The following is a 20,581-nucleotide window of genomic DNA, read 5'->3' as shown; positions in this document are numbered from 1 at the left end:
GTTTTCTATAGCTCTTCACCTAGGGGTGGGGCTCCAAGTGATGTTCCCCATCCACACTGGCCTGCCAACTAGAGATGTTATAGAGTTCAGGTCTTCTTCAGGCAAGTAGATACAAATGATCTCATGAAGATGGAAACAGTTTGGTTCAGAGGCTTACACCTCATGCAAGAAGCCAAGTGTCCTCTTTTGAACACACCTAGGAATTTTGTTTCTGTCATAGCAGACCCTTCAGTTTCTTTTCACATGCCTCATCTGTCTTCCACACCTGCACATGTGACTTTTCTCTTTCCATGTGAGGAGCGTTTAGTAAGCAGCTACTATGTGCCAGGATTTTGTTGCCCTAGGAAAATGAGGGGCAATAACCACATATCTGACTTTGATAGTCTCTCAGTATCAGAAGTACTAAAGAAAAATCCATACCTTTTCCTCATAATGCTGGAGCAGTAACACAAAAGAACATCATTTAAATTGGGGATGGACAGATGTCATTTAAACAGTTCCAGAGATCGGCTTTTCAGTAGAATACTAAAAGTTCACTGCTAGGACCCCAGCCTCCACCTTCTACGTGGACTTATTCTAATGGTTCATTTTTACTCTGCAGTGAACATGCCATGGGTACCCCACACTGTGTCTATGTGGCTGTTAGTAGGGTTGGGGCTGGAGGAAGAACAGACTCCTCCTCAACACCTCTGAAACCACACCAAGCCCAAAACAAGTCACATGAGTCACAGAGACAAAAACAATCCTCATAGGGAGGAAGAGAGGAAAAGAGGGAGGGAAGAAGTGGGGGCTCTCATTGCCTAATCAGTGACTGTCAGGGCAGAGTGGCAGGGTGGAGGCATTCACCTTTTTTTCTGTCAGTCATGTGGGGAGGGTTTTTCTAAGACCTTAAGCCAGAGAATTGCAGTGACCAAGATCCCTATGATTCCTGAAAAGGGTGCTCTCTCAGTGAAATAAATCTTTCCCTTCTCTTAGAGCAGAAAGAGGGAAATGGGACCAGTTCCTTGTCCCTGATGCTCCACAGGGCTGGAAGAACCTGACTTGCCCAACCCTGCCATGGTCTGGTCCTCTTTTGCCAAGCCCCAGGCCATTTGAAGACAGCCACGCCTCTCATTGCTGTTCTTTTTGATATTAGCAGTTTTTCTTGTGTGTAAACCATTTGAACCTGTTCTTCCAGGTGCTAAGCTGGGGAATCTTAAAATCAGTTCGGTAGAGTGACAGATGAAAAAGAAACAAAGAGTATCTTTATTCTCTGCGAAACCTTCTTGAAATCACTAAGAAATCTCCAGATATTCAGAACTAAGAAACATCTTTTCACCATTTTATTTAAGAAGCAACCCCAAGGTTAATGGCATGGTCAAGGTTCCATTGCCTGGAAACCACACTCAGTAATGATAGTGACATGTGTTTTTCAAGTTGATTGTGGTACTCAATGAGGCTATGCAAGAATCTTATCTCTCCGTGTTGGTATGCCAATAAACTTTATTACCAGCACTTTCAGATTCAGAACAAATTTACGGCTATTCATTCTGTTATTTATAATAATAGAGTAAACCAGAATACGCTTTTATTCATTTGGGGAAAAAAAGACATCTTCTTTTAGAACAAATGGCTGATTTTAAATAAACAAAAGATGTGAAACACATAAAAAGCAAGTATCTTTAAGTATTAGTGCTCAACATTTGCATTTTCTTCTGCAAATGTGGCGGAGTTCTAACATCTCCCCCACTTAGTGAAGATTTTCTAGTTGTATCAATTCCCTTTTTCTCATGCCACAGAGTTAGGACAAAGGGACCTTGAGCAGCTTATTAAATAAACAATGCATGTTCAAGAATAATTTAATTACCATATCTCACTGAATAGTAAGTTCTGTTAATTTTTTTTTGGGGGGGGGGTGGCCTGTTTGCCGAGTCAAATGTTTATGCCTGTGTTCCTTTTATAGAATGTGTGATTTGAAAGGCCAAAAGTCATTGGTCATTTTGACAGCCTTAATTAGTGATTTAAATTGGTAATTGCTAAAACCATTACAGGGGGGAAAGCTCATTGTGTTGATCATAAATGGTGTCATCTTTTTAAATAGACTCCCTTCCAGTCTTTTGTTAAATCTTGCCATTTCGGTATTAAGTTTAAATTAAAGTGCTGCCTAGCTTTCCAAATTCTATGTCGGGAGGAAAGGTATGCTCAGATTGAATTAGAAAAACAGAGAGCTTTCATATTTCAGAAGCAGAAATGAAAGGGACTTTGGATGACGCAGCTCTATGAATTCTCCTCATGTTAGAGGCAGACGTGTCTTCGTCAGTCCAACTGTAGACGCTTTCCCAAGGCAAATATTTTTATTTATTGCTGCTAACTCATTCAAATTTATTAAATTTTATTATTTCTACATCATTCAATGTAGGTCAACATGTCGAGTTCACAAAACACCAACATTTGTTTCCAGCCCACAGACACTGTTGTGAGTGATAAGAAGCAAATGAATATGGCTCTGAAAGAAATAAATCCCCTTATTTGTAAACATGAATATCGTATCGAGACTAAAAGAGACAATGTAATAGATGCAATTTGCAATCCAACCACTGCATGCTTATCTTGCAAAAAAAAAAAAAAAAAAAAAAAAAAAAAAAAAAAAAAAAAAAAAAAAAACAACCCGTATTTCTGGAGAAGAATAATGGAAGGATGTTCCTTCTAGAGCTGAGGAATCCTTTGTTTGCAAAACTTAACTCATTCTGTGTCAACCCTGTTGCTGGAAAATAAGCAGGCACCCTAGAGAGCATCAGTTCCAGTATCTCAGCCTGCTGGGATGTCACAGGTGAACGAACTGCTCAGTGTGATGGAAGTATTCCCAGTACTTCCTGGTAAGAAGTTGCTTTAGAAACGGAGACCAAATAGCTTCCTTTTCTCTTGGATATCTGCTCCCTATCAAAAGAGGTTGCTCTGCTCTTCCTACCTGGTGGGCATTTGCACCATTCAGGAGGAGCTCTGATCAGGGTGTCAGACTGCCAGCAATGGACTCCAGATTCATCATTTACTTGCCCATCAAGGGCAAGTTCCATGTCTGTGAGCATCTTTCCTCATTATAAAATGGGAATAGGAATCCATTGCCAAAGATAGAGTGTAAATAAATTGTGTAACTAAAATACTTAATACATAGAGCATCTTAATGTCTTCCTGATTGCTTGCGCGTTCCATGCTTCAAGACTATGAGGATTATGCATCAAGGGTTATCATTTCTTCACTATCAGCAAGTCCCGCCCTCATGACAACCTTCTACTCAGTGCACTCAGCCCCCTTGTCCTTGCTCTCCTGAAGTACCCGGGGTGCAGTGAGAAAGCTTCACCTCTGCATTTGCTGTCATGCAGTAAGCAGAGTATAAAAGAATTGTTACAGGTAAGTCCAAGGTCAGTAGATAGTGCTGTGAGCTTTGAAATAAGTAAAACAGAGCTATAGACCTTAGAGAGGTTGAGGGGAAACTTCCATTTGATGTCCAGAATGGCCTTCCTCAGCAGGTCAAATCTGTGAATGAGGATTCTCGAGAACTCTCAGAACTCAGAAGCAGAGGAACTGCAAAGGCAAGGGCCAAATCATGCGATCTTTTATTTTTTCTTTCTTCTCTTTTTTGATTTTTGAAACAGGGTTTCTCTATATATTCCTGACTGTTTTGGAACTTACTGGTCTTGAACTCACAAAAATCCTACTGCCTCTGCCTCCTAAGTGCTGGTGTTAAAGGTGTGCACTATCATGGCAGCCTATGATCACAGACCCAGAACCTGAGGCTCAAAAGAGAGAAGTAATTTCACCCTGTAAGCTCAGGGTTTGGAAATGGAGTTCTAGACTCCAGCTTCATAGAACCTGCCCTTTCCTACTGTCTCCCATCAACTAGAAACCCATATGGTCAAACTTTGAAAAGCATATTTTTTTTTTTTTTTTGGTTTTTCGAGACAGGGTTTCTCTGCAGCTTTTTTAGAGCCTGTCCTGGAACTAGCTCTTGTAGACCAGGCTGGCCTCGAACTCACAGAGATCCGCCTGCCTCTGCCTCCCGAGTGCTGGGATTAAAGGCGTGCGCCACCACCGCCCGGCCTGAAAAGCATATTTTTGATGGGAAGTGAAATAGTATCCCACAAAGACAGTGAAGAACAACCAGAGATCATGGACCACATCATAGCCTATGAGGAAATGAAGGTCTTTAACTCATGGATGCACATCCTCAGGACGTTTCAAGATGTATGGATATGTATTTTTATATGTATATATACATATATGTATATATCCCTCTTAGGATATATATTATACATTTATATATATACATATATATTAACCTGTGACAAGGAGGGACAAAAATATATTTATAATTTTCTGATTGTTATCTTCAGATTTATTTTGAATTACTTTCAAATTCCTAAAAGCTTCAACTTGGTAGCAAAATTAGGTTATATAAAACCAAAAGGTGTCATCATAGCAGCCTGCTGTTTGAACCAGGTCATGCTGCTGTAACAACACAGGCAGCTTAAACAACAGATATTTGGTTCATATAGGTATGGTGCCTGCAAAGTTGAGATCATGGGACCATGAATTTGCAGGCAGGAAACCTTACTGTAGTAGAGGGAAGGAGACCTTTCTCTCATTTTTAAAAACCATTATCACTTCCATAAAACTTCTATTCACATGACACAGTTTACCTCAAGTGTAATCCAATGGTGCTATCTCCAGATTCCAAGGGTAAGTTAAAATGCCAATCCAGAGCCGGGTGGTGTTGGCACATGCCTTTAATCCCAGCACTTGGGAGGCAGACGGGGGCAGATCTCTGTGAGTTTGAGGGCAGCCTGGTCTACAAGAGCTAGTTCTAGGACAGGCTCCAAAGCCTGTCAAAAAACAAAACAAAACAAAACAAATCAATACAAGGATCTGGGGAGTGGGCGTAGTTACAGATATTCAATCCATAACACACAGGTTAGGTTATTTAACATTCTCAGATATGAGGAGTGATTGCCTCAGCTTGCCCCACCTTTACCTTGTCAACTCCCACTCAATAAGCCAGGGTGAGGACATTTTCTGATTTGGACCATCACTATTAAAGTATGTTATTGTTTCTTTCAACCTGAAAACTTAAATGTGGCCAATACTCCAGTGAAGTGGAGAAGGCAATGTGGCATACGTAAGCAAGAGACTTCCCTAAAGTCATTAACAATCCCTGTGCTGTATTTGACTCATAAGTAATTTAAACTTTGTCTCTGTCATAAGCAAAATATTCAGAGTTGCATTGTCAACCACGTGTTACTGGACGTTCATACAACTGGCTTAACCTGATGGTGTGCCCAACATACTGACTGATGATGTATCTTATGTGTTCTCAAATGTTAGGATAAACGGCGGATTTTACTAAACTGCATCCTTGGTATGTGTGGTGTGAGTCCTGGGATCTGCATTCCTAATTAGCTCCAATGTGATGCCAATGCTCCTGGTTTTGGTGAGATGCTCTTAAATGGCAAGGGTCCATAACTGTATTACTTTCCTCCATGAATAACAATGAGAAATTGTCTCTGGGGTGTCATTAGAGGTCAGGGCTGAATATGCCGAGAGCAGACTACTTTGATCTTATGAACCTCTGAAATCTCATGGCGTTTTCCTTTTCCAAATGGCCACAGGAAGAACTTTTTACCAGACTTCGTGGTTATACTGATTTGATTGCAATGACCCACATCTGACTGTGTCTAATTTTCCTAATATTGATTTTTATTCTTGCTACTGCTGTCTTTACCACTCTTGGGATATTTAAGTTGATTGTCTTCTTACGTGCTTTAAATGTGCTCTTTTGGATGAGAGAATATGTGGAGACAAGAATCCTGGTATAGCTTAGAGAAGTGGAAGATGGGCTTCAGGATGCACAAACATATGATAGATAGGGGTTATGAAATGCATAGCAGAGGCATAAGTAGTCCAGGAAGGGGGTGTGAGAAAGATCAAGCCCATTGTTTTCAAGATACACTTGAGGCTTTGCCGGCCAGACATGATGAGGACGGCTGAGTGAGTTCATGTTTTTGTAGATTTAACACCTGAACGTTCACTTGCCTCTAAAGGGTCTATTATTATAAAGGTTCATGGAACAGCTCTGCTGCAGCTACAGACTTCACAGGAACACTGATGTGAATGCTGGCAGCTTCTGTGAAACATGAGTGGGAAGAGTGATTTCCTGTTCCTTAGGTGAGCTAGCAGCAGCTTGGGTACAACAGAAGGCGAAAACAAGTAATGTTAGCTTTGCGTGCTCAGTAATTAGAGGTTCTACTGTAGCAGGCACCAAACCGAAAAATTGTTAGAGGTTTGTTGGAAGAGAAACCTTGTATATTTAGTGTATCATGGTAGTCGCTCAGCCTTGAGCAATATGTTTAACCCTTGCATTCTTTTTATCTCTCTTTTTAAAAAATTATTTATTCTATTTTTTGAGATTATAATCACGTTTTTTCACTATTTCATTTCCTCTCTTCAAACCCCTTCATATACCCCTCCCACTTTCTTTTAAATCCATGGCCTCTTTGAAAACAAACAAGCAAACAAAAAACCTATGGGTTGCGAAATCATAGGTTCCCAAGAAGTTTCTTTATGGAAGTTTCATCTTGTTAAAACGTTTTCCCTGACTCATTGGTTCTCCATACACTTCCTTTCAGTACCTGCCTGAGTTCTTAAACTCTCACTATTCCCTGATCCACTTACATTTCAGTTTTATTCTATCAGATCCCATTCCATAATGCATTGCCCCCATCAATGGCGATTTCTATTTCCCTAGCTTCTATATAAGCTTCATGTTATGTACACCAAGCAAAAGATTTGAAGATTCCTGATATGAGAAAGAACATGCACTATTTATCTTTTGGAACATGGCTAACTACACTCAGTATAATTTTTCCAGTTCTATGAATTAACCAGCAAACTTTACAATTTAATTTTTCTTTATAGGTAAATAATATTGCATTGTAAATGTATATTATAATTTCATCATCCATTCATCAGCTGATGGACATTTAGATAGATTCCATTTTAGAGATATTACATATAGAGTAGCAATGAGCATTGATGGGTAAATAGATCTATATCAAGCAAAAATTTCCTTAGGCTATGTCTGGGTCATTTGGTGGATCTATCTCTAGACCTGGAAAACCTACAGACTGATTTCCTGAGTGGCTACATTAGTATACATCTCCAGGATATATGTAACCCTTGGAATCTTAATGGCCTTCTTTCTGGAACTTGCAACAGTAATTGCCCTATAGAATTGTTCTGAGAATTAACTTAAAAGATTTAATATTGTGTCAGGTACCCATAGGGTCTTAACAACTGGTTTGGTGTTTAATGCAGTTCTAATTCTCCTTTTTCTTGATTATCAACTTGATTTGACTAAAAATTAGAAAGTCATACTTCTGGTGTGTGTATGGGGATGTTTCCACAGAGTTAGATTGTGAGGGTTCTAGATCAATCCATGGATGGTCCCATGCTATGATGAGATACTTAAGGAGTATAAAGTGGGTCTCTCAAGAGGTGTGTCTCTGTGTGCATGGTTTGGGAGCTGTTTTCTCCCCTGGCTTCTTGTTCTTTCATCTTTGTCTTCTAGCCACCAATTATAATGTGAACTGCTCTGGCCCACCACATCCTCCCACCATCCATGAGGGACTAACCCCTCTGAAACCATGAACCAACCAAACATTCCTTATTCTCTGAAGTTCTTTATGTAAGCTGTTTTTGTCACAGTGAGTGATAGGTCTAAGACGAGCCAAGTCTTCATGAAATGGTTAAACATGGGATGGGGGAAGCTTCAAATCTTATAAGTTGACTGTGTTTCATTGTTCAACCTTTAAAAAGTTTTCTAGAAGTCACTTAGGAAAGTGACTGGGAATGCCTTTGAGAAGTCCTAAGTGTTAGCTGGCATAATCTACAGCATTTGGACTTGATCTTGTAAAGTTTATGTTGACTTCCTCACCAAGCAGAGGTGTCAAGGGAATTTACTCATATTGAAACAAACTCAAGAGTGATTGCTGTCAAAACAGTTCTTCTTGTCATGAAGAGTCTTGTTACAAGGAAAATATTGGGGCTAGAGAGATGGTTCAGTGTTTAAGAGCACTTGCTATTCTTGTACAGGACTGGGGGATTTAGTTCCCAGCACTTTAATTACAGCTTGCAACCACCTGCAACTATAGTTCCAAGGGATCGTACACCCTCTTCAAGTTACGGTGGGCCATTACACACATGTGGTATGCATCAACTCATGCAGTCTCACCCACATACACATGAAAATCACAAGCGAGTCAACTAATCTTTCTCGTTAAAGGACGGGGTGCCTTAGACGCCGAATTAACAGGCATATTGCATATTGTGCTTTTAATGCAGGACGCTCACAGTAAAATAACCACTTTGTTTTCATTCAACAGCACTTTGAACATTTTTCCACTTCCTTCTGGATTAATTTTTGAGAAATTCCAGACTCCCCCACTCAATTTAAAAAAAAAAAAATCCCTCCTACTCTCCACTATTTAAATGTCACGAAGTTCAGAAGGAGGACATTTTTCCTTCTAGGAATTCCTCATGCAAACACATTAGATGCTCATTCCTTCTCCAAGTCCCTTGGGAGGGCAAAGCTTCTGTTTATTCAGTACTCCCTAAAACGTCAAAGGTAGTATTGCAAATAGACACCACACTTAGAAGACATCAAAGCAAGTAGATGGGGTTCTTGTGATTAATGGATAAGCACTTCCTTCTCTTTACCCCTTATGCTTCTTGAGTGGGTAGGCATAGGAAAATCATGGCTAACTGCAATCACTTCTGACAGGCCGTTTCCTCTTTAAAAGATGTTAATAACAAATTATATACAATTAAAAATGAGCTACAGAGGATGTTCTGGGTAACAAAAAATTATCATAAATGTATTAAATTGCACACACAAATAAACTAATGGACTCCAGTGGAGGCACCAATTGAGCAAATGGTTATTTAGTCCTTGGCTTATCATCCACCTGCTTGTGTAATTGCTGCCATTTGGTGATTTCTCTGTTGCCCAAAGTCTCCCGTCATTCTGACAACCTTGCATAAACACATTACAAATCTGGTGTGGTACTGCATCAGAATTACTTATCCTTCTTAAAGGTGCTTGTTTGAAATGCAACTAAACATACATGCAGAAAGGTACACATATCTTAAATTTATATTTTAATTAATAGTAAAAAGTTACATATATAAGCCAATTCTTGAAAAAGTACATATACCCCCCCCCCCCATTAATTTTGAAGAAAAGACTTTGACCAAGAAAGAATTTCAAACTAGTATCAATACCACTTTAAAACTAACCTGGCATGTATATGTGTGTTGAGCCATGGTGATAAAATGCTCAAGTCCTAACATAGGAGACATATTTCCTGATGTGGGGTTCCCCTCCGTATGCTAGGAATATGTTTTATTACCATTGGCTAATAAAGAAGCTGTTTGGGCCTATGGCAGGGCAGAATAGAGCTGGGTAGGAAAACTAAACTGAATGCTGGGAGAAAGAAGACAGAGTCAGAGAGATGTCCTATAGCTGCTGAAGGAGAGAGAGATGCAAGCCAGCTGTTAAGGAAACAAGACATGTATAAAATGAGGTAACACCAGTCCACATAAAAATACATAGACTACTAGAAATGGGTTCATTTAAAATATAAGAGCTAGCTAGAAATACATCCGAGCCATAGGCCACACAGTATTGTAATTAATAAAGTTTTATATGATTACTCAGATCTAGGTGGCCCGTAAACAAAACAGCATCCTCTGTTTACAATTTCCAACTATATTAGATCTGAAATTCTACACTAGACAAGCTTACTTATAAGAAAACAGAGCAATTTCGGGGGAGAGTTTAAACTTGACAATATTACGTTTCGGCCACAAAACACGTTATTAGCCGTTAATTTCCTTAAAAGAAATTAGGGAAATGAAAGGGATGATGTCTTTGTTCAAAGTGTTCTTAGAAAGAAGCAAAATGTGTTAAGAGTCTCCATGTACACATGTCAATCTAATTCGGCGGTTTGGAGAACACTGAAGTTGAATTTCCTCTGGCAGCTATTGTACTTCCTGTGGCAGTTGCTGTCAAAAGCTGACCTTGGTCATGGCCTTCAGTCAGCTTCCCTTGATCTCTCCTCTCCACTCTCCAAATATGTTTCAAAGAATTCATCTCATTCTCAGATGTTGTTCATGTGACCCTTCCATCTATCCCTATTCGCTGGAGCACAAGCTAAGATTTGCAACACTCTCTGCAACATTCTGAAGGGCCTTCCGAAAAAAATAAACACCATTAACTTAGAATTAATATATAATCCCAAGCGTCCCGCAAATATAATAGAGGACAGCTTGTGGCAGTAGACAGACCATACCATTTCCCCACTCTCCTATTTTCCCCTTGGACAAACAGGCTTTGAGAGCATGGAGAAACAGACACACAGAAGTTGAAGAAGCTGAATCAATTCAAGCCTATGATGAGCACATACCATGTAGGCCAGTCCTGAGGTTGTCAGTCCCTTGAGAGTGCAGTGTCACCACGGGTCCCATTGAGTGTGACGGCTAACTCAAAGAGCCCAACCTTTCCTACTTCCCTCCAAGAGACGTGGTGGGAAGGAAGCAGAGAGCATGTCTTCCTGCCAAAATCATGGCCAGCACTGCCTGCTGCAATGTGGAGGATCCCTTGAAATGCCTTGGCAAGAAGTGGTTCTGGAGTGTTGGCCAAGGTGCTGAAGCCAGGAAAGCACCTGCACCAGTGAAGCAGCCCTGGCCCTTCTCACTGCCCTTTAAGGACACTGTGCTCATTCATTGTGACAAGATCTCATTAGGATTTCAAATGCAAGATAATCTTGAGGAAAGGGATTTGTGTTTGTGTGTGTGTGTGTGTGTGTGTGTGTGTGTGTGTGTAGAAGGGCAGCTAGGACACATTATTTATGGAAATTCCATTGTCACAGAAACATTATGAGAACTTAAAAAGCAAATCACAGGTTAAAAGAGGCCATGCTGTTGAAGCTAGTTGGACGCCATCACTCCTAAACTTCTGTCATATTATTGCTAAGATTCCCTAAAATAAACTAACTGCAAAGAGTAACAGAGGCACAGCCCCGAGCAACCTTTAAAAAAAAAGTAGTTCTCAACCTTCCTATTAAATGCTAAATTAAATATTAAAATGCTGCCACCCTTTAGTGCAGTTCCTCATGTTGTTGGGACCCCCAGTCATAAAATTATTTTCATTGCTACTTCATAACTGTAATTTTGCTGCTGTGATGAATCGTAATGTAAACATCTGCGTTTTCTGATGGTCTTAGCCGACCACTGTGGAAGAGTCATTCGACCCCCCTCCCAAAGGGGTCGCCAACCGAAGTTTAAGAACCACTGTTTTAAAAGTAAAATTACTGGTGTGTGTGTGTGTGTGTGTGTGTGTGTGTGTGTGTGTGTGTGTGCGCGCGTGCGTGTGTGTGTGATATTTTCTTACTTTTCAGAATGGCCCGTTTTTGACAGTTTGTCTATTCTTCCCTAAAACTGTGCATGCTGATATCAAAACCACAGACTGGCACTGTCAAGGGATTGGCTAACAGTCTGTGGTAGCTGCAGATTGCAGCAAGTGGCGAGAGAAAGAAGGGAAAGAGAAGGCAGCCTGGCCACCAGTTCTTTTCACACCCCAGGCTTTTCCCCCACCCCCATCCTTCGGGGCATCTGATGCTCTGGTCTCTGCCAGGCAATTTGCTTCCGCTCTGTTCAACTTCCCGACCTCTGGCTTTAGAGAAGGGTTCTGGCTGTGGGAACTGGCTCTGACCAGCTTTGGCTCCCTCCTCTTTGGTGACTGGCAAAAGAAACTCTTTCTCTTTGACACTCTTAAAAAGAGCTGTTTAATTCCTAATGGTATTTACTGGCAAAAAGGAAAATGAAACCCACAACGAGGAGGATTCCGGTCCAACAAAGTCAAGCCAAGAGCTCCGTGGTAGAGCCCCACTCTTGCTAGAAGGCTGCTTCCTACTGCTTCCCCTTTCCACCACCATTGATGTGCGCTCCCTGTTTGCTACTTCCATCCTATAGTGTGACACCTACTGGAATTTATGAATATCTGGAGATGCATGGCTATGATTTGGGCATCTGATGTTGGTTCCTTGCCCTAGGGACTTCCCGCGGAAATCACCCAACACTTAGAAGACATTTCGACAAGGAAGTAACCAGTGGAGACTTCTGGAGGGGAGAACCCTATGAAACCGCTTCAAAAAACACCAGGAGCCACTGGCTACTTAATAACCCATGTCCCCTCCATCCTGTCTCCCCAGTTCTTTCTGCAATAGTATAAAGTGGTTTGTGGGGTTTCGGCCTGTGGAGCGAGGGCTGTGCGAACTGCATTCATTTTGGCGCTAGATATATGGTGGGGGTTACAGCTTAGTCCAGCTGAGGAGCTCACTGCATCTTTTCCAGGTTCCACAGGGATGATAGGGGCGCGCGGACTTGTGGATCTATCCACAGGTTCCATCCATGTAGATCTCCAATACCACCCCTGCACCACTCCCCACCCCGTCTCAGGTCCCTGTCATCCTTGTCACCTTGAGCCAGTGTGGTTTCATTCCCGCCTCCTCCACCCTCCTTAAAATGTGGGCACATCCTCTCCCACGCAGCTGCTCATCTAAGCGTCCCATGTCCCTTAAAGTCCCCCAAATGCGCCTCTGGTCCTTAATTCTTTGGTGACATTGCCAGGCGGAGGTGACTCCTGGGTCGCTCTAAGAGGAGGCGAGGGAGAGAGTGCGGGGGTGGAGGACCCGCTTGAGCTGGGGCTCACAGGGCTGGAGGCCTGCCTGGGATCCTCTGGCAAACCCTGCCGTGGCGCGAAGGACGCGCGGCACTCACCCGCTTCAGCTGCCGGTTGTTGACGGCCACCGCGGCGGCGGACGCGGCGCTGTGTCGGAGCTCGGCCGCCTGCCCGGGTCTCAGCAGGCTCCGGGTGAACCTGCGGGTCCGCTCGCCGGCCATGGCGGGCCGTGCTGCTGTCACCTCGGCCCCGGAGAGAGTGTGTCCCGCCGGTCCCCTGGCCGCGCCAGCCTGTTCTACCCACCCGCCGATCAGGAAGCGGAACTCGGAGCCTTTCCCCCCCTCTTCCCCGCTCAACTCACAAGAGGCGGGTTTTTCTCGCGCGCACCCCCACTCTGCCCACCCCCTTCGCTCCCGCTCGAGCTCCCCGGCGACTTTGCAAACTCTGCGCCGCTCTAGCGGCGGGGCCAACTCGGCCCGGCTAAGGCGCATCTGCAGCGAGAGCCGCGGGACGCGCGTGGGTTGGCTCCACCCGCGCCGCCCACTCAGGACTCGGTACTGAACCCGGAATGCGGCTGCTGGCTCCGGGAGGGACTTGCCCACCGCCCTATTCTTAATTCTGATGCCCTTGGAGGATTGGGGATCTGGCATTTTGGAGGGCATATCTGCACTCTGAGGCTAGGAAATGGACAAGGGTGTAACTCAGGTCCCTGTGCACCTTTGGAGGTGGGTTAGAAGTTTATTAGGGAACCGTCTGGTGCTTTGAAGTCTCTCTGGACCCAGAGTCCTTGCTTGGTCTTGGGACAGTCTGTATTAATTCACACCTGCCACCACGTTTCCCTAAACTGTGTTCCCATTCTATACCAGATATACTGCTCTGGAAACAGAGACTGGAGAGGGTGTTTTACCAAGAGATGCCTAACTTTGCACGCTAATTTGAATTAAAATCTAGTGTAGTATCTAAGTAATGCAAGGGAGTTCAGGAGGGAATTAGGCTGAGTAAGAACTGCCTCGTCAGGTTCCTGGGTAGAGTGTGTCCGGCGTGGTGGGTGCATTTTAGTCTATGTTTCGGCCTTCTTAACAAATGCCCGCTTATCCTGACTCGAGCCATCTGATTAAAGTATTCTAAGTTTCTGATCTGGAGTCACAGGCAGGGTGATTCTCTGCCCTGTGTGGGTGGGTGAGAAAGCAGGGATGCTGGGAGAGCTGATGAAACCATCTGGATTTTTTAAAATGTTTTTTTGTGTTCGGTGTTTTTTGTTTGTTTGTTCTGTTTTTTATGAATCTGTTTCCTCTTTATTATTTTTCTAAGGTTTTTATTATTTTTTAGCTTATGGTGTGGCTCGTAGTTGTCATGTAGTTAGCAGGCTGACAGTCTCCCCTTGAGTCAAGCCTGGGCTACACACGGTGTAACTCTTGTCTTAACATTTGACAAACTGCTCATAACCATTTCCCCTAGTTTCACTATACCGCCTGGCCGGTAGTAGGCACTGAATAGCTCACGGTTATGAGTGACTCTCGAAGGCTCAGAAAGTCTGGTACAGTGGGAGACTGGAGTGCTGCAGCTGGCAAGAAAAGTGGAAGCAAAAGCTATAGAAACAGAACATACATCCCTGCGTGTCCTGGCCGCAGCAACAATTCAGGGTTGAACTTACTTGGCTCTGTTGAAATACTCTGACGAAAAGCAACTTGAGGAGGAAAGGTTTGTTTTGCCTATACGGTTACTGATGGCAATTCGGACAGGAACCCAAAGCAGAAACCTGGGAGCAAGAATCTAAAAAAAAAAAAAAAAAAAAAAAAAAAAAAAAAAAAGAATCTAGATCAGGCACCACAGAGAAGTGCCGCTCATTAGGTAGCTTGCTTTCAGCTCCTTTTATCTGAGTCAAGGGCCATCTGCTTAGTGATAGTGCTACCCACGCTGGATGGGGCCCTCCCACATTAATCATTAATCAAGATAATCTCTCACAGATACAGCTACAGGGCAATCTGATAGCGGCAGTTCAACTGAGATTCCTTCTTTCCAGGTGACTCTAGCTTGTGTCAAGTCGAATGTAAAAATTGAGTTGGGCAATACACTGAACAGCCCATGCAACTCAGCATTCAACAGCATCATGTGTCAGAAGATCACTTGTATTTTCACTGTGGGTACCAATTTTGCCCTCTCCAGCTTTGGGAGGCCACCACCAGCTGTCCACTGGTATGGAAGGATTTTTGAACAAGCGACTGTTTGCTCCACCCATGTCCCTACGATGTTGATGGCATGAATCAACTGAAAAGACAGGTGCATGCAGCTGTGACAGCAGACACCAGCCGTGGGCATTACATGTAGGCACAGCAAACATAGCATCAGACATCTCACCAGGTTCCTACAGTAATGTCCCGCTTGGCATCTCATAGGCCTCTGTCACATAAACTTTAGTAAAGGTACCTTCTGCATCTGGGGGAGAGGAGACAGAGAGAAAGGATTGTCCCTCGGTGGATGCACACACCTTGCAGTGAAGACGCACCCATTCTTTGCTGGGGAAGCCTGCTTTTAGGCTAACTGACTGAGGCTCTCTGAGTCTTGCTGGTCCACTCTTTTTCTGTTGTTGAAGGCTGCTTGTTTGTTTCCCAGCTGCCCAGACTCCCGAAATAATCACACAGAAACTGTATTAAATTGTTTGGTCAATAGCTTAAGTGTATTGCTAGCTGGCTCTTACATCTAGAATTAACCCATTTCTATTATTTATATTTTACCATGAGGATCATGGTCTACCAGCAAGGTCCTAGCTGGCAGCTCCTGTCATTCCCTTCTGGCAACTACATGGTGTTTTGTGACTCCGCCTTCTTTCTCCCAGCATTCAGTTTAGTTTTCCCCACCTAGCTCTACTCTACCCTATCACAGGCCAAGATAGCTTCTTTATTTATTAATGAATAAAAGCATCACATATAAGAAGGACTTCCCACACGATCTCTCATTTTTCCAGAAAGACTTTGTTGTGATGCTTTGTAAAGACAAATCTATTGGTTAAGTTTTGGATCATATTTCTGTCTTGAACTTTATCATTTTCCTATCTATCATGTTTCTTTTTAAAAAAGAAAGAAAAGGAAAGGAAAAAAAGACATCACTTGGCTTCAGTCTGCATTTTACATCCTAACTTTTTTTCTTTCACTAATTTATTATTATTTTGTCATATGTTTGTGGGTGCTTTGCCCACATGTTATCTGTATGTAATACATGAGTCCCTGGTGCCCTTGGAGTCCAGAAGCTGGAGTCAGATATCCTAAAACTGGAGTTACAGATGGTTGTTTGGTGCCATGTGGGTGAACAAGCCCTGTCCCTTGAAGGGAGAGTCAGTGCTCTCAAGGGGTGAACCATCTCTCCAGTCCCCTCCCCAACCCCTTTTATTTTTAAAAATACCATTGTAGGGGCATAATCATTATGGTTTCACATCTCTCAAATAAGTGAATTTTTAAAGATTTAAGAGGCTATATTGATGGTCAATCTTGATTGCCAGTGATAGGATTTGGAATTACCGTGGAAACAAATCTCTAGGCTTGTTTGTGAGGACTGAGCACTACTCACTCCGTGCCTGCGGGTCTCAGACTGAATGTAAGAGACAAAAACAAGCTGAGCTCAAGAGTCCATCTCTCTCTGCTTTCTTGATGTCAGACCCAGTGTGATGTAACTCGTGCCTCAAGCTCTGCCATGGCTTCCCCCGTGGTGATGGACGGTTCCCTTGAAATGACAGCCAGCAACAGTTATTTCTTCAGGTAATTTGGCTGGGATATTTTATCATGGCAACAGGATAAGTAGCTAATAGACTATAGAATAGTGGAAAAAAGCACATGGTGTATAGTTAACTCTCTGTGAACAAACCCAGATTCATAGATGATTGCATAGGTTGCAGTCATATGCTGTTTAGTCATAATTCTTGTCTTCACTTGAGCTGGTACAGATCAAGCTCTCCCATTAGATAGAAGCCTTCCTCCCCCCATTCAAACCCAATCATGGTGTTCGAGCTGAATAAAGCTCAGGGAAGTTTCTGCTTCCAAAAGCTCCATTTCAAACAGAGTAAATAATTTGTAAAATTTTACTGGAATTTGTTGGTAAGAGAAGAGGGCAAGATTTTGGAAATGAATCTTTTAAGACCCCTGGCAATATTTTATATTCCAACAAAATCATCTCAGTAACAAAGTATCTTCCTTTCTTTGCACCCTATAGCATTTCCTTATTCTCTCCTTTCCCCTTCCCTCCCCTTTCTTCCTTTCCTATCCTTTTCCCTTTCTTCATCTCTGATTTCCTCCCTCCTTTCCTCCCGTCCCCTTCCCTCCCTTCATCCCTTCCTGTCCCTACCATCCCCTTCCCTTTCCTTCTTTCCTTCATGCCCTTCCAGATACTCTTCCTCATTATCTGAAGGACTCACTGGCTTTCTTAAGGTTCAGAAAGCTCATATTGCCTGCTATGATATAGACCAAAGCTCTATAAATTAGAAAAATATAATTATCAGTAATTTTCAGCCAGGCAGTGGTGGCACACACCTTTAATTCCAACATTTGGGAGGCAGAGGCAGGTGGATCTCTGCAAGTTCAGGGTCAACCTGGTCTACAACAGCTAGTTCCAGGACAGGCTTCAAAGCTACAGAGAAACCTGGTCTCGAAAAAAAAAATAATTTTCTCTTGTCATTTTACAAGACTTGGTTTAGGGCTAATATTGCTAGTTAATATTGCTAGTCACATGAGTAACAAATGAATGCAAGGTATTTTTTTAATCATAGTAATAACTATAGAAATGAAAACTGTACTATGTTTACCTCATACTATGGTGACATAGCTGAACAAGCTGGGGATTGGGTAGTAAGTAGCACTTCTCCATGGTGTCTGCTTCAGCTCCTGCCTCCAGGTTCCTGTTTGAGCTCCTGTCCCAGCTTCCTTCAATGAGGGAGTGTAGCCTGTAAGCTTAAAAGTACCCATCCATCATCAGATGGCTTATAGTCATGGTCTTTATCAGACCCCTCAACCAAATTAGACAATGCCTCCCCCCACACATAAAAGAAAGCTGAGAGGGAGTTTAGCAGTATGGCTCTTCAAGTAGAACATTATGTATGATAGGTATGCAAGTGTCAATTCAAATAACTTTGTGATATTATATAAAGACTTTACTTCAACCCCCCTATTAAGGGGAAAGTTCATATTTTTTATTGGCAGAGGTGTGTGTGTGTGTGTGTGTGTGTGTGTGTGTGTGTGTATGGGTGCGTGGGTAGGAGGAGTATCCAAAGAAGCAGGTCACTTCCCTTGATAATTATCTAAAGGTATGGTAGATAAATTAATAGAATTTTATTTGGTTAGTAAAAGTTTACAGCTAACACAGCAGTAACAAAATCATTGATCAGAATTGTAAGCCAGGTGGAAAAAATACTTTGAAGCATGCACTTCTTGCTTTTCAAATACTAAGAAAAACCATGTAATTGAATTTATGGTGTTTTGAAATTACTCTTGCTTAAAACTAGATTCTATTTCATAGTGTACTATCCCCCTACCTTGCCTAGGAAATAAGAAAATGTTGTGGGATAATCTTTTTGTACATTGTGAAGATGTGTTTCTGCCTAAGATGTCTTCTGATTGGTTTGGTAGAGAGCTGAATGACCAATGGCTAGACAGAAGAGGATAGATTGGGACTTCTGGGGAGAGAGAGGAATTTGGGAAGCATCCGAGGTGCTTGGGATTAAGCCAGTGAGACTCAGGGGTAGTCAGACATATAGAATGGGGGAGAGATAACGAGCTACCTGGAAGAACGTAGATTAATATAAATGGGATAATTTAAGTTATCAGAGCTAGTTGAGGACAAAGCTAAGCCAACATTCCATAATTAATAAGTCTCTGTGTCATTATTTGGGAACTGGAGAACCAAAGAAGGATCTACTATAAGAAAATATGGTTTAATGTGTAATATTAATAATGATTCATTAATTCTTGCCAGATCTGGAGCCACCTGATAAACCCAAGCACCTCAGGTTGCTTATGAGCAAATGTATTAAGTTTGGTTTGTATTCCTTACTGTATTTAGAAAGCAGATCATTCCTTGGAAGAAAATTGCACTAAAGTAGTGTAGTTTTACTGTGTAGCTCTGCCAGACTATGTGTCTGTCCCACACCCATGCTTTGCAGTGCTCTGATACTATAACTGCAGAAGGCAAAGCTCACATAAGCCACTAAAAAGAGTTTTTGTTTCTTTGTTTCTTTACGAGAAACATATCTTGGAGTTCACAGTCCTACCTTGTTGATAATTTGTAGTCTGGCTTTGGGGAGTGAATGCCCCGGGGTCTTCTCCTCTCCATCAGTAAAAGTTATGCAGACACAGATTTTGGTTCAATATAAGACAGAAGAAAATGATGCGAAATCAGAGTGGGCTATTTCTGTTTTTTGCACACGTGAGAAAACTCTGCACCTTCACCTTCTTAAGGCATTTTGGTTTCCTTCCCTGATGAGTTGCTTACTGCCAACATTCATAATTTTTAAAGATAAATACCTTGACATATAACTTAATTGTAATATAATTATGTATTTTATATTAAATAAAATAAAAATGAATCCAGTTTTTTTTTAAATATTTCCTTGAGAAATTTTCCTCTATGCACATGAGTGAGATTGTTCTACCCTTTCTTCTTTGGAACTGGTATTCCTTCATGTTGCCAGGGACATTACTAAATTGGGTGGGAGAGCTTTCTGTCTCTTTCCATGGCTACAACAATTTTAAAAACACCAGGGTTATTTGTTCTGTGCAGGTTGGATGGAATCCAGCTGCAGAGCCATCTGGGTTTTGTACCCTTTTTAAATGGGAGAAATGTTATCAGTTTTAAATCTCTTCTGTGGTAGTTGGTCTATGTTCAAAATTTTCACAACTACTATTTCCTAATAATTTATATTTTACTAAGAATAGTACTTGCCTTTCCAGAATCCAGAAACACTTGTTTTAGAATATCAGGTAGCATAGATTGTGAGGCCTTAAGTTTGAAAGTGAAAATATTTTTATATGTATCCATAAGGTGTTTATTTTGAACTTTCACCTCTAACTCGATAAGAACTTACCTTTGACTGCCTCCCTATGCAGCAGCAAGGTGACTTAAGAGAGTGACCTTGACGGTCCCTACATCATTTCTCACAGGTTGTGATCCAATGCTTTTTCTTTGTAGATGCTTTGGTCAATTTAGTATTTGAATCATAGATGCTGAGTGGATTTGTCCATCATGTTTCTTGTTTCTTTAATGGAAAGTTATCCCACTTGCATTGTAATAATGGTATAGACTCATTCAGCAAACAAACCAGTCATCCCAGCCATTTTATCAAAATTTGACATTTTATATGTTCCTTTTTATCTAATGAAATCTTTAAATAATCTGTGATTATCACACAATTCTCTTTCTTTTTTTGGTGAATATCATTTTTTTTGTTTTTTTTCTCATTTTTTTATTAAAGATTTCCATCTCCTCCCCTCCTCCTCCCCCTTCCCTCCCCTCCCTTCCACCCATACCCCCACTCCACCCCTCTCCAAAGACAAAGAGCCATCAGGGTTCCCTTCACTATGTTCAGTCCATGGTCCTCCCAGCTCCCCCTAAGTACAGGAAGTGAGCAACCAAACTGACAAGGCTCACAGTGAGCCCGTCCATGCTGTAGAGTTCTAGAGGGGTTCCCAGGTGTCCAGGAAGACGCCCCCAGCTAGGTCCTTGGGCAGCTGAGGAGAGGGTGCCAGAAATGTCCAGATCCTATTGCCATACTCATGAATATCTTGCATATCACCATAGAACCTTCACCTGGCATTGGATGGAGAAAAT

General features: G+C 42.0%; 1 protein-coding gene across 1 annotated transcript in view; it reads right to left on the bottom strand.

Annotated features, from left to right (window-relative positions):
* The window catches only part of Dock10 (dedicator of cytokinesis 10), a 253,512-nt gene extending 240,469 nt beyond the window's left edge, over nt 1–13,043 (bottom strand). Inside the window, exon 1 of the mRNA XM_038339212.1 lies at nt 12,871–13,043. Within this exon, the coding sequence (XP_038195140.1) occupies nt 12,871–12,993 (123 nt within the window). The 5' untranslated portion in view covers nt 12,994–13,043. The remainder of the gene's footprint in view (nt 1–12,870) is intronic.
* Between the last annotated feature and the right edge of the window lie 7,538 nt (nt 13,044–20,581).

The sequence above is a fragment of the Arvicola amphibius genome, chromosome 8 (genome assembly GCF_903992535.2).
Source record: "Arvicola amphibius chromosome 8, mArvAmp1.2, whole genome shotgun sequence".
NCBI classification, from domain to species: domain Eukaryota; kingdom Metazoa; phylum Chordata; class Mammalia; order Rodentia; family Cricetidae; genus Arvicola; species Arvicola amphibius.
The sequence above is the reverse complement of the archived record's forward strand: the minus strand, read 5'-3'. Positions and strand labels throughout refer to the sequence as shown.